This window comes from Pyrgilauda ruficollis, unplaced genomic scaffold, assembly GCF_017590135.1.
Source record: "Pyrgilauda ruficollis isolate IOZ18807 unplaced genomic scaffold, ASM1759013v1 scaffold31, whole genome shotgun sequence".
Lineage (NCBI taxonomy): Eukaryota > Metazoa > Chordata > Aves > Passeriformes > Passeridae > Pyrgilauda > Pyrgilauda ruficollis.
Genome location: NW_024524489.1, coordinates 2,098,118 through 2,112,824, shown reverse-complemented (window position 1 = coordinate 2,112,824; position 14,707 = coordinate 2,098,118). Strand labels below are relative to the sequence as shown.

Here is a 14,707-nt window from a genome sequence, read left to right as displayed (position 1 = left end):
AACCTCCTGTGCCAAGCACAGGGAATGAAAACCTCTACCTCAACGCCAGGGGCTCACCTCAGATGTTTCAAAACTCTCAGTGACACCTTTTCCACAAATGTACAGAATTTCAGCTGCTCACCAACCCACTGAGATTACTATCACAGAAGTGAAAGATGTGGTTTCATCATTCAAGATACCGTAACACATGACAGAATGTTACTGAGAGACTGGAAGTGTAAGTCTCAGTTAATACACAAAGTTCTGAGGAAAAGACAAAAATCCCTCCCTACCTTCGCACTGGTTCCTTGGAAGAATCTTCCATCTTGTTTTTATCACATTTTCCAAGATTTGCAGTCCATAATACTGAAATTGGAGAAGAGCAAAATGTGAGTACATTACTGTAGGACTAACTAATTTGCAGGACTCTCATTCAATCAGACATTCACACTTAACATCTAAGACTTCAAGATTCTTAAACTAACAATTTTATTAAATATATGTCTATTCACCCATTTACTGAGGTTTCATGCATCGTATTTGCTTGTTTTATTCTTGGCTATACTAAGTCCTGCTGTTTGATCATGCTCACACCAGGAGGGGGGAAAAACAATAATGAAAAGCCCTCTGGCAGACAATTTTGGCTATCTGGAAAAGCAGCAGCCAGATATGAATTTGTATCACAAATGACTGCTCCTAAGTTTGAGTATTAACACAACCAGGCTCCTAAAATATTTAGCAGCTTGGATGGGGTCTCAAGCTTCCTACTGTTCCTCTAAGAGCTGAAAAAAAAAAATCTTGTCTTAGCATCGCATGTCCTGACACTGGCACTTTCTAGAGAAAGTATTTCCCAAACTTCACTGGTGTGTTACTTTAGGAACAGCAAGACAACCCACAGGTTTATTTAATTTTAATCCCCACCCCAATATGGCAGCTATTTCTAATATTTAAAGATGAACTTTTGTGCTCAGTCAAAGAACAATAAAAATGTGAATTAGCTCTTGGAAATCATTTTACCTTTCAGGAATTCCTTCCTATTTTCTTACCCGAAACCATTAATGTTGCAAATGGCCATTCCCTCTGCCCATTTGTCCCTACTGCCAACTCACAGTAACAGGGAAAGAAGTTTGTCATGGTACAACCAAAAAACTTTAATATGTAAAACCCCATTAGCATGAATAGACAGGAGAGAAAAGGGGATGAGGAGTTTTGCATTTACTTTATCTACAGTGGATTAGGAAGAAAAAAAAATAAAAAATAAAAATCAATGCCTGAAAGGTAAACTCAAGTTTTCACAGTTCCAAGTTTGGCTGAGAATAAGAGTTCCTCTTTAAAATGGTTAGTTGTTACACAAGTAGGATCATTAGCATTTCCACCAAAGGGATCATCCAGACTTCAGTTTAATTAAAAATACTCAATGTAGACTGTCCCAAGCTACATTGTACTGAAAGAGCAGTTTTGCTGTTCTCATCTTAACATAACCTCCATCCCTTTGCTTCCCTATCTAACCCCAGTTCCCAGGAGATTCCAGGTACACATCCTGCATCTGCAAAACATTCTGTCCCCTTCCAAAACCTTAGGCACCAAGAGAAATTATGAATCACAGAAAGTTGGCAGGGTATTTTTATTACTTCCATGGTCAACAGCAAAAGCTTGTCAACTAGATTTTAACCTGTAAATTGATTTTTAAGTATGTGACATAAAAGCTAAATGAAATCAAGGGAATTTTCATGTAGGAAAACGTGCAAAAATATTCTTAACCCAAATTCTTCATGGGAATTGATTTCAGCCACTGCTATAAACTTACAGACACCATCTGCAAGAGATCCAGGCTCATGACACAAACCATACTTACAAAAGCTCCTAACAATGTAGACAGTTTGAGTATTTATACCAGATAGTGCTAACTTTCCTGAAGCACATCTAAACCCTAGTGAAATTTCTATGTTCTACAGGCACATACATTAATTTCTCAGGTATTAACTAACTAGAAATGTTCATCTTCTCCTAAACCTTTTTCCACAAGTGAACTTACTTAGCTTTTGCACCAGAATGGCAAGTCTACTTTCATGTTAAACAAACACTAGATGACCAGATGAATCTTAAATGAAAAACCTAACGACTGACTAAGGACAGACCTCATGATCAGTGGGTTTTTCCCTCACTGAGAATTTCCTGGAGTCAAAGAAAAGGACAGACACCTCTAGCAATCTGCCACACCTATCCCTCATTACCTGCTCAAACATCTCATTTGGGTTCATGGACCTTAAGCTGTTCATGCTGCAAAGGTTTCCACTCCTTCTTTTGTGCCTTCAGTTCTGCCCTCCACAGTGTCTTGTTCACTTCTTCCTCAGCCCTAAAAATCCTCCTTTTCCCTAACACTCACACGTGACACTGAACAGCAGCAGCAGTAAAGTCACTGTACAACCCTCACCTGCACATCCTTCTTGCCACACCTCACTGGAAGGGCTCCAGCAGCCCCAACATCCTGCAAGGGGCCTTCAGGGGTCTTTCACTTGGTTTCATTTGATTTGATGTTCTAATTACTCTTATTTCTCTGACAACGAGGAACACCACTCCCAAAATAGTCACTGATACCAATTACAAAGTCCTGCCTTGTAATCAACTACTGCAACAGCACATGTGAACACATCTTATCTCTGTGTAAGACAGAAGCTTTTCAGAAACTAATTTGCTCTTGGTTTGCTAACTGTCTACCACTAATTCACTGCCCAGTTATGAAGATGAGGGACAGGCAACAGCAAAAGACTCAAAAAAAAAAAAAAAAAACCAGCATGAAATGATCCCTGTGGTAGAAATTTCTATGGCACCCTTATCACTTATTTTATGCACCGAATCCCTTTCCCTCCCACCTCCCAAGAAACAAAAAACAATTGATGAACAGAATTCAGTTAAAGGGAATCAAAAGGGTAGACCTTGTGGAGGCCTGCCGTCAAAGCCTAGCTGTGTCAGTTGCACAGGAAGACACCCCTTTTCTTCCTATTACAAGCAATCAACATAATGGAACATTATGATTAATATCAGGTAGTGTTAACAGCTTTAATTAAAGAAAAAATATGATTGCATAAAAGCCAAATGTCATAGTGCATAAATTTAGCACCAAATCATTTGCAATTTATGTAAATGGAAGAATTCTTTACCTGTTGCTTTCTTTCTGTTCCTCTAATCATCTCATTTTTCACAAGACAAATTTGAGTTTTTAAAAATACTGTTGATAAATCAACTTAAACATTAGTAATGTCTGTCAGTATAAAAAGCAAAGTTTACCAGGCAAGCAAACAGGCAAACACTGTTACTTAAAGGTGCTTAAAGGTATTACTTTGAGGAAGTTCTTTAAACTGCTTTCCCCTCAACTTCAGAGAGCAATGAAAAAATCTGAACTGCTTCATGAATACCACATGATTTCAGAAACCATCCAAACACAATTTTTTTTTCTGTTTGAACACAGTATGTATCCAGCAGAAAAACATGCATGTCAGTTATTTGAGATAATAATCATCAAGCTTAAGACAGTGAAAACACATTTTGCTCATCTTTTTGGCTCAAACTTCACAAGTCTTAGGTACAGCATTTCAAATAGCAGAAAAAGCCCTGAGTGCTGCCCATTTTAGCCTCTACCACGATGGATGGATTTCCAACAGCAGTAAAAAGCAAATGTGCTCTGCATAGTAGCAAAGTACTGATGGACTGCAAACTTTGGGGTGCTTAACCTTTATTGATTGCTCAAAACCTTGGCCTAATGAGGTTTGTTTTGTCTTTAAGACACCTAGGGACAAATTTTCTCCTCAGTTACATGCAGGTGGTTTTCATTATGATCACACACAGCCAAGCACTTACCCAAGGAGAAAATGTGGCTCTAGGAGACTTTTCATTACTCAGATTTATACAGACAGAACACCAATCTTGGGAACTGGCATAATGCTTTTATGTGCCTCGAAAAAAATTCTGTGTATCCAATTTAGCTCATCATCAAAAACAAAAAAAAAAAAAAGGGGGGGGAAGGGATAAACTCTTGGCAATGCAAAAGGAGGTCTGAATATTTTTTTCATTTACAGCTCTTGCTTAAAGCAATCTTTGCGAACGAGACAAAAAAATATGGTTTGAATTAAGAAAAGTCTAGGGCTAAAAATGAGATACCTTCCTCAAAGTTTATGAATGGAAGAAAGAGGAAAACCAAATAAATAAAAGTTAATTTGCTTACTTTGGTATTCATGTTCTGAGAGAACTCCAAAATAGTATCAACTCTTGTCCACGCATCAGGATGTTCTTTTAAGTGAGTCAACACTTCTTGTGCCATTCTTTGCTGAAAGAAAATTTGATTTGAAAAAAGTGTTAGCATTATATTATTGAAGAAGTTATATACTGTCACTGAAGACATCAATATGTAACACTCCAGTTACTTATCTAAGAGTTATGCAGAACTCAACCAGCAGGAACAAGTCCCTTGAGCCTCCTTCTGTGACAGCTGAAGTTCAGTAACAACCAAACTCCAAAAGCCCATTGATGCAGGACAGTCATTACTCATTTCCATCTTCCATCCTGAATGATTCATCCAGACCAGCAGCAAACATGCAAGAACAGCACACATGATGGGGAAAACCTACTAGGGAATGAAGTTCTCTTCCTTTCCACAAAGCCTTCAAGGTAAAACTTTGTTCTAGGGTATCCAAACATTTTAGTTCCAGTGGAAACACTTATACAAAGTGCCAGGTTTCAGGAACACTGTTTTGTGCTGCAGAACTGTTGGTTTTATCTTGAAGAACCACAGAGCAGAGCATTAGAGGTCTCCAATCCCTACTTCTGAGGGATCCTTGGTGTACCTAACAACCTACAAAACCATAATAAAAACCTGCTGGCAGGAGGAAGGGAGCTGGTCAGCTAATGGCTCACTCTTCCTTGGGACTGACATTATCAATTACTGTCCTAGATGCTGTGGTTTCTTGAAACCCTCATCTGAAGCAATTACACATTGAAATAGCTGAATTCATTTTAGCTATCCTTTTCAAAAGCCTGCATGTGCTCAAGAATTTTTAGGGAGCCAAAGTCAGCCATTTCCAGAAGTGCCATGTACTGACAAATCCTGCTGCAAGTTGTACCTCCTGCAAGCACCAGGCACTGCCTCACCAACAAGGTGGACATTTTACAACACAATTAACACAACTTAGTTCATTCTTTCCCTGCACTGTAGAGCCTATTGGAAAGAGTCACAGAGCAGTTAAAGCTTTGCTTTAGGAGTAACTTCAACAACTCCCTACAGCCATGCAGCTTTCCAGTCTCATCCAAGCGCATACTTGAGCTAATCAGCAACTGGTGTAAGAGAACTTGCATTTTCACCAACTTAGAAACCCAATCAAGACCCCAAATCTATGTACATATAGAATACAACAAACTGACAAATTTGGCATGTGACTTACAAAATAAAATTGGAGGTCTCAACAGAAAAGGGCAAGGATGCCTGAACTATCTGTACAACACCACTTGCACCCCTACTTGATATAATGGAGCACAGTGGAGCAACTGGAGCAGCAAGTGCCTGCAGATCTGATATGGACAAGTACCACATAAATATTCTGTTTAAGACCACAACCAGTACAGCCCTATTGTTACAATGTGGCATCAGAGTTTATTTAAAAAAAAAAAAAAAACCCTATTGTTACAATGTGACATCAGAGTTTATTAAAAAAAAAAACCACCAACAAACAGAAAATCCAGCACTTTTAATACACTTTAGTTTTAAAAGGGAAGGAATAGCTGTATTTCAATCTGCAAGTGTGTTTTTATATACTGGTGACATATCCCAGGATCAAATTTCAACACCAACAAAACACAGTCCATATTCTTCTCCCAGCACTGAGAGGTTTGCTCTCATACCCACTAACCCCTTTTCTGGACACCAAACCCTGTAGTTTCATAAGCAATACAAATTTAGTAATAATGGTTAACCAAGAACAAAGCTTTATCATGTTGCTGGTACCAAAAAGGAATTTGCAAATAATCTTTCTGGACACGTGAAGACCTAACAAATCAATGGAATTAAGAGGCTGGGATGAGCCCAGGTAAACATTTATGAGTTGCATGAAATCTCCTTAGTCATGTGTTGCACTGGGGTGGGGACATTCTTTCTTTTCAGAGAACTATACCCAAAAAAACTGAGAGAAAAAAATTCAAATCTCCAGGACAGAAAATAGCTTCTTTCTTGCCTAATACAGATCAGCAGATAACAGTTTTGCAAGCAGAGATAAGAACTAAGCAGAAGGAGGAGGCAGGTGAATCTGAAAGCAAGTTCAGCACAGGCCATTCAGGTTGCATTCTAAACCTGTTTTACCCTGACATTACCCTGACCTATTCCAGGAAAACCACTGGTAATCTCTCCATTTTAATATTCAGTTTCCTCAACTCCTATTATTCCTTTCACCCTTTAGTAAAGGACTTGAGCTGTCAGACTCCACTGAGAACCACTTTTTCCTGCAATTTTTTTAACTCCTTGGAAGAGGGGAAAGCTCAGACTCCCTGAAATGTCTCCAGTTTGGAAAGGTACTAAAATAGCTGACCAAAGTTTCACTGAGGTGACACATGCAGAGTACATGTATTTAAGCAAGTTTATATCATAATTTACTTTTGCCAGTTAAATACCACCTCTTGAATTTTTGCATCTTATTGCACTGATTTTCTAAATACTGGAGAGTCTTGCCAGCTGTTTTAAGTGAAACAACTTCTCACAATGCTAGAACAATGGCAATTTGATCATTGTATTTAGTGTTAATCCTTTATTTTTCCCTACAAACCCTCCCAACTTTTTCAACTCTTTTCAAATCAAACAACATTATAAGCATCTCCTGTTTTGCAGGGCAGTAAAAGAGCACAAAACAAGTGCTACAGATGTCCATACTTCTAAGGCAAAGGCTACAAGGAGTTTTCTGTCATTCTTAGGCACTTAAAAAAACACAAGTAACTATTTGAATTTAGGACACTCAAAATGCATATATTTCAAAAACCAACAAGGTATTTCAAAACCTATTGGAATTCACAGTAGTAATCTTTACAAAAGCTTTTTTTTTTTTTCCTTTCCCTAAAGAGCTACAGAAAGCAAGTATATGCAAGTATATCATTGTTTATTCTAACAGCTGGAAAGAATAGAAAAGCATCAGCTACTTTGTCTCATTTAATTCACTTATTGTTGTGCAAGACTATCTTAGTAAGAGATGCCTGACACTGAAACTCCCAATTTGTTGAGCCTGAACAATTAAAATCTGCCAGGAGAGGAACTATGCCAGCACCCTTTGTAGCAATACTCGCTCTCAACATTTAAGTCTCGTTTCCAAAGAAGTTCAAGAAACAGATTTAAGAAAAGCAATACAAGATTCACTTTCAAGGCAAACACGCAAATGCACAGTCCTTCCATTTCAACTTAATATTTCACAATCTGCACCAAGTCTAAAGGAAGAAATGCAAGAAGAACCTGTGCAAACTGTAATGGAAAATAAAGCCCAGACACAAGAAAGGAACAAACTCTTCTATTAAATATGCATGACATGCTTCTTTATAAATACAAACACAGTAATAGCATCACCAAGATCTTTCTTTTAAATACAATTCTTCACTGAGGCAAATATCACATTTATGGCTTCACAATCCTGTCCATGATAACAAGTAACAGGTAGTTCAGGCCTCCCTGAAGAACTAAATCAGAAAAGGTGAGCTGCACCAAGTGACCTTCCCAAATCATATTTCCTAATAATTCTCAACATCAGAAGGCAAGCTAGAAATGAACACACACCAAATCAACATTTCTCCAAGAGTCACTTCAATGTGAATTCACTTTTCATGTGACTGCCAGTAATATTCCAGTCACTAGCTCAGTAAATTCACTAATATTACTAATTGTTCCTGAAGTGAATTGATTTTGCTGAGCTGATTTGCTGTAAGGTTAAACATGCTCAATAAATGTATGTTCCAAGTTCACCTTACCTGTGCACCTTCTCCATGGTACAAGCAGTTCACCACATTGTCCAAGAGATTGATATCCAGTTTCTGGTTAAAATCCAGCAGCTGACGAGCTGCATGGTCTGCTAACATTGTCATAATTGCTGGCATAGATTACTGCAAAATAAATTTTTAAAAATTGATCAATTAGTAAGAAATTATTACCAGATGCAGCTGCAAAGCAAGTGCTCATTTGTCTCACTGAAACAAGATGCTTATGTTAGCAGCAGTAGATAACACTGGATACAACACTGCTTTGATAGCAGCTGCAAAGCAAGTGCTTCAACTTAGCTCATTTGTCTCATTGAAACAAGATGCTTATGTTAGCAGTAGTAGATAACACTGGATACAACACTGCTTTGATTGTGGGGCACATACCACGACAAACTTTTCTTTTTTTCCCCCCTGAAAAATTCACCCATCACTACCCCAGCTCAACTCTCAGGGTCTTCAACAGGTGAAACACACAGTAAGAGTGTGAGCAGAGAACGGGCTGTGTTACCAGCACCCTGGGGCTTATTTCACAGCAGCTATCAACCCCTACTTGTCTGCTGGTCGAAAAGCCTCGTGTCACTACAACCAAAACCCAGACTGGCAATCTCAGCCAGTATCGAGTTCCCAAGGCCAACATGCACATTCAGAAGATTCAGTTCCAAAAGCTTTTTAAACACTTGGGTAAGGAGGTGAAACGTGATCTACACACACAGCAAGAAATTAGCCACAGGGCATTTTTCAAATAGTTGGGGAAAAAAAGAAAACCACCTTACAAGTTAACCACATCCAAGCAAAAAAATTACCACTGAAACTAAGTTGACTGAAGGCACTTTGAGACCGTGCAGTAAAGGGACTGTTAAATGAGCAGGTTACTCTGTGTGCCATGTGAGATCACTCCAAACTGAAATGGAATTCTACTGGAGGTTTCAGGTCCCCTAAACCCAGGGACACAGGCATTAACTCTTTGTCCTAGATAGAGCAGCCTTGATATTATGCAAAGGGAGTCAGGTGGGGTGTGTGAGATTCTTTACCAGCCAGAGACTGGTGCAAGATAAAGACATTTGTGAAAAGCAGGAAAACAAGCCAGAAGCCATGGAATTTTTGATGGTTAAGTTACACTCTACCTTTTTCACACCACCCTGCCTCCCCCAGGTTGAAACACCTAATCAAGTTTATTGCCCTGCTCTCACAGAAAATGGCAACTCTAACACATATTCCCACCCTGCCAACTACAGCACCTCTGTGCCACTCACCCTCCTTTCCAAACCCTGTAAACCCACAGGTCTCACACAAAACTGCTCACTTCACAGACGGCTACAAGTCTGGGAAGTGCAAGATCAATCAAAAAGTTACAGCAGAGCCATCTGCATGCTCAGAAAGATACAACCTGAAACTCTTCCAGGAACACACCCCATAAAGTCGGATGTGCTCTGACTAAATAACTCCATGTGTAAGGAAGAATTTGTTTTATGCTTTACGTATTCAAGTCATGCTCAAAAGTAAGGAGCAAGACAAACCTGTGCCTCAACCCTAGTAATTACTAATTAAGTGAAAGTTTTACTGCAGCATCCAGACAAGGAAAATCTTTTGTTTGGCAATGTGTATTTGCAAGTAGTGTCAAGGAATTTCTGTTACTTCTATATATAAAAATAGCTTCAAACCCAAATATTCTAACTGCATTTTCAACTAGAAAACTCAGTATTACTACACTAACACAACCATTTTAAGGGCTCCATCTCAATATCCAGTCAAATCTTTTTACAACATGTTCCTGCAAAACCAGGAGAAAATAAACATCAAGTAGGGAACAAAATAAATTAAAATTAACACTCCACGTCTGTCCTTCCCTCCTTCAACTCCTAATGTTTTCAAAATTGTGATGTTAACTCGGGAAGCCAGAAGCACAGCAGCAGAAAAGGCCGACTTCATTCTTCGTTTCATCCTTTTGGCTCGGGAGGACGCAGAAAATGTCACCTGGCAAACGAGGAGCAGCACCACTAGAAGGCAACTGCACCCACGAAGAGGCTCAGAGCAGTTAATGCTCCCAGGCACGCCCCTTTTTGTCCACATCTGGCCTCCATGGCTGAGCCGGGAAAGCGGTTCCAAACTACAATAAATGTCGTGCACCAGTCGCTCCTCGGGCAGGGCCATTCATTGCAGACCTGAGCCTCTTTCGGTGGTTTTCAGGCCACGCCGGGAGCGCCAAGGAGGAGCAGCGTGACCGAGAGAAGTTATTCAACACATGGAAGCAGAAAGGAAATGTTTTGAATAGGGCCCTTCGCCACTCCCAGCATTATCTTCGAAATGACCTAGCTACTTCGCCAGCCGAAACACAGAAATGGCGGCTTCGTGGCCACCACCACCTGCAAGCAACTCCATCTCCCACCCCTAACCCTGTACCCACACGAAGCTCATAATCTCTGATTTACTGCACTCCTACACTTTTCCCTCCCCCATCATGCCTCAACTCCGGAACGGATTTAAGCCTCGGCTCCAAGAACCACCATTGATCACTCCCTCAATAAATGGGCTAAGAGAAACAAAAGAGAAAAAGTTAAAAAAAAATAAATAAATAAAAACCAAACGAGAAAAAAAAAAAAAAATCTGAACTACAACACAGCAAGAATGTGACATCTACCGAAGGTCAAAAGAACTGCATTTACAGCACTGTTTACACAGTTATCCCAACTCTCGATGACCCTGGACCTTTAACACAACAGTTAGCTTGTTGTGGTAGACCCGATTCATTTTGGCTCGTAGCACACAGGAATAACAGCAGGCACTTAATAGTAAGAAACGGTGAGCATTTACCATGAATCCTACAGCACCTTCAACCCAGATATTTAAAGCTCATTGGGGGCAGCGACTAGAAAAAAAAAAGCAAACCCACCCTGGGAGAGTCACTGTGCCCCATTTCCAAGCAGGCAATGCAAATGAAGTGCCTCCCTCTTCCAAGGAATTAGCTGCATCACTTGTAAATCCCACCCAGGAGGGGTGAGTGCCTCCGAAACGCAGCGCACCACAAACGCGTTCCCATCACACTCAGCAATGGCAACGAAACCGCCCCTTCCCTTCGCTCCCTCACACACACACGTGAAGGAGAAGGACGAGACGGATTAAGCGGCATCTGCCCGACACCTCGGAGCGTTCCTTTTCGGCTGGAAATAACTCACACCCACCCAGCGCGGCGGCCCTTCCCCGGCTCCTGCCGCAGCGCCCCGGCGGGCGGGCAGCGCCCCGGCTCTCGGGCAGCTCCTCCGGCTCGGGCTCGGGCTCGGGCCGGCAGGGCCCTGGTTCCCGGCGGGGAGCGGGCCCGGGCGGTGGGTCGGGCGGGCCGGGGCCCTGCGGAGCGCGGTGGCCCCGCAGCCCGCCCCTCCCTCCTCCTCCTCCTCCTCCTCCTCCCCTGGGCTCCAGCCCTGCGCTCTATACAGGGCTCCCCACGTGATCCAGGCGGACGTTTCAATACTGCTGCACAGACACACACACACACAAAAAAATATTTCTGGAAACTTCCACTCCTAATAATTTACAGATTATGTCGCCGGGTTTGCCCGTGCCCGATCCCAGCCTGCCCGGCCCCCTCCTAACGAGGAGCATCCCCCGCAGCATCCGTGGCTGCGCTCGGCCAGGCCGGGGATGCTCGCACCCCGAACCCCATCCGAGCGCACCCCCGCCCCTCAGGGCTTCTCCACGGGCTCCATCACATCTCTCCTAGCACAGGCCAGGCTCTGGGGCCCCCTGCACGGGCAAATCTTCCCGTTCTGCCCCTCAAAATACCCCCCTCTGCCCCCTCCGCCTTGCCCATCGCGACCCCCCCACAACCCTGGCTTACCTAGGGGTTTCTCACAGCCTCTTCCTTCAGAAAGTAGGGGCGAGCGAGCCAAGTTTCTAACCACCACACGCCACAAGAAAAAAAAAAAAAAAAAAAGGAAAAAAAAAAAAAACCCCCAAAAAAAACCCCCCCCCAAAAAGGGAAAAAAAAAAAAAAAAAAGACCACGCAAGGAGGGGGGAAAAAAATCAGCACGGAAGGAGGGAAAAAAACCACCACGGCAGGAGGTGGGGGGAAAGGCGAGCGCTCCCTCCTCGGCGGTGGGTCGGGGTTAGTGGCGCCACTCCTCCCCTCGCAGCGTGCCCGGCCTGGCTGCACCAGGCGCCCGCAGCGGCCCCCGGGGCTCCGCGCTCGGCTCCGCGCCTTCCCCTCAGCCCCGGGAAAGCGGCCGGCGCGGCGCTCCGGCCTCGCTGGTGCGGGGGGATCTACCCGGCTGCGCCTCCCGCGCCGCCCAGGCCCGGCCCCGCCGGCTCTCGCTGCCCCTGCGGCTGCCGCCCTCCCCGCCCGGCGCTCAGTTCGCCCCCATTCCCGCCGCCCCCCCCGCGGCTCGCACTAAACTTCGCCCCCTCAGCTACGGGTCCCCTACGAGCAGGTCACACACGCGGCGGCGGCGACGGGGACTGAGCGCGGCGCGTCTCCCCCTCCTAATGCCACAGGCTCGGAACCGGCTCAAACCGGTTCAGACTGGGAGATTCCATCTCGGTTTAGTTTTCAGCCCATGGCGCCGCGGAGCGTTTGGAAACCTCGGGGGCCCCGCCCATCCGCCGCTCCCATTGGCCCCGGGATGTGCCGCCGCGAAGGCGGCCGCCGCGCTGATTGGTCGGATTGGCTGTCAATCCGCTTCGCGCCTCGGATGGGCGGGGGGAGCGAGCGGCGGAGGGGGGGGGGGAGTAGAGGGGACCCGCCCCCTCTCCAGCAGCGCTTTGCGCGCTAAGGGGGGGGCCACCGCTCCCCCATAGGCCGAGCCGCGCTGTCACTCAGAGAGGCCCCGCCTCCGTGTCTGCAAAGCGCGGGCGCAGGCCTGGCCGCGCTCTCATTGGCCGGCGCCGGCGGCGGCGTGACGCGCGCGCCTGAGCGCGGCTTTCGGGGCTGCGGCGGGAGGGGGCGGGAAAGGCGCGGCCGTTGGGCGCCCCCGGGCGCGTGCCTGAGGCGCCATGGCGGGAGCGGGGCGGGCGGCCCGTGAGGGGAAGGGGCGCGAGGGGCCGATCCCTGTGAGGTGAAGGGGCCTGGGGGCCCCTGCCCGCTGTGGTGAAGGGGCCTGGGGGCCCCTGCCCGCTGTGGTGAAGGGGCCTGGGGGCCTCTGCCCGCTGTGGTGAAGGGACTCGGGGGTGCCGGCCCGTGAGGGGAGGAGGTTGGTGGAGTTGGCCCATGAGGGGAAGGGGTTCCAGCACCGTCCTGTTCGTGCTGAGGCGCTGCTTCCGAGGGAGATGGGGGCACCTTCTGTGTGGGGGCTGTGTGGAAATGGCGGGCGTTACCCCACAGGTCCCTCTCTCTGGGAGGGAGTGGAGCAGACCTCAGCTGTAGAACGGGCCCTGTGAGCAGCAGCAGCACCAGCCCTCGGTGGGTGCTTGCCGTCCCTTACCGCAGCAGTCCTGTGCTCTCCAGCAGACTGTGAGTGAGGTGTGTGTCCCTTCCTTTACGATGCCTCTGTCCGTGGGGTGTCCATCTTCCTGCAGCTGCTCTCCAAAGCGAGCTTCGGGCAAGGCTGGCTTTAGGTTTATCCACGTCTCAGGCTGTGTGAGGCACGGAAGGTAACCAGATGTGAGCAGGGGTGAGCTTGGGGCTTTCCTGTGGTGGCACAAGCTCAGCACGCTGTGGTTGCTCGTCTCGTCGCTGCCTGAAGGAGCAGAGAACGTGCTTGCCAACTTCCACGTGGAAAAGCTCCCACCTCTGGATGTACCTACAGATGCATTTCTTCAGTCTTACCTCCTCATTTGAAAAAGGCATAGCTGTAGAAACTTATGACTCCTATGAGGAGGCTACTATTTGGAAGTATTTAAATACCCTTCTAGGAACAAACTTTCTTTTTCATCACTTCAATTCAAGCAGTTACTTTGTTTTTGGGATGGCATTACACTGGTCAGTGAAACTTGTTGTAGGAGTGATACTTTTGATTTGTGGAATGCCCTCCGGGTGATTTCCAGAGGAAACTTTCTCTGTAGCTTTGTTGAGGTGGTGTTTACCTGTGCTATGGCTGGGAGTATGGCAGGGATGCTTAAGCACTTTTGCACAACTTTAAAAGGAAAAATATAGTTTTGAGGTGTGTAGACTGCTCAGGAGCAGTGGCTAAATTACCACTGGTGTGAAGTTTGTATCTAGCAGGCAGGTGCTGTGCTGTTCTAATAAGTCATAAGAAGGGCACTTAATTATGTTTTTAAAGCCTTTGTTGGCTTCCTAACTTTACAGATAGTGTGCTCAGCCATATAGCTGCTGGATGGGGTTCAAAACCTGTATTTTTTTCCACAGGATCTTTTTAATCCATACCTTCTGTGGAATGCAACAGTTTAAAGTTAGGCATCTGTAGTCATCCCCAAAAGATTGCCAGTGCAATGAAAACCATAACATACTCGAATAAATAAATACAATTACACATACTTACACTGTTCTGATTGCCTGACCAACTCCAGAAGTGCTGTGGGGATTCCAGTTCCTCAATCTTCATTTTGTGGGGGTGTGTTATGTGATTTCTTTACTTTGTTTCTGGGACAGCTGGGGAAATCTTGTATTCATATAAGCAGTTGTGTTTTGGGCAGAATCCCAGTGGATGCAAGATGGTGTGGTGCCAAATCAGACCCTGTGTGATGTAATGCTGGCTTAATGTGATGTATTACTGCACTCCATTCCTCAGTTAAGCTTCTTGGGAAAACTTCTGCAGAATTTAAGGCTTGGAGAGCAGCAAT

At 44.9% G+C, this 14,707-nt stretch overlaps 1 protein-coding gene and 1 long non-coding RNA gene across 4 annotated transcripts in view; one reads left to right on the top strand and one right to left on the bottom strand.

Annotated features, from left to right (window-relative positions):
- XPO1 (exportin 1) overlaps nt 1–12,538 on the bottom strand; it is a 35,327-nt gene extending 22,789 nt beyond the window's left edge. Inside the window, exons 1-5 of one of the 3 annotated variants that reach the window (XM_041473948.1) lie at nt 12,409–12,538; nt 11,810–11,865; nt 7,969–8,100; nt 4,202–4,303; nt 273–345 (exon numbers count right to left, since the gene is read on the bottom strand). In XM_041473948.1, coding sequence (XP_041329882.1) covers nt 273–345; nt 4,202–4,303; nt 7,969–8,094 — 301 coding nt within the window. In that variant the 5' untranslated portion in view covers nt 8,095–8,100; nt 11,810–11,865; nt 12,409–12,538. Of the gene's footprint in view, nt 1–272; nt 346–4,201; nt 4,304–7,968; nt 8,101–11,156; nt 11,317–11,809; nt 11,866–12,393 lie in introns of those variants that run through there. The other 2 variants (XM_041473949.1, XM_041473950.1) reach the window with 2 other exon arrangements.
- Nucleotides 12,539–12,963: 425 nt separating this feature from the next.
- The window catches only part of LOC121357047, a 53,302-nt gene continuing 51,558 nt past the window's right edge, over nt 12,964–14,707 (top strand). The window contains exon 1 of the long non-coding RNA XR_005955670.1: nt 12,964–13,427. This is a non-coding gene — a long non-coding RNA (uncharacterized LOC121357047). The remainder of the gene's footprint in view (nt 13,428–14,707) is intronic.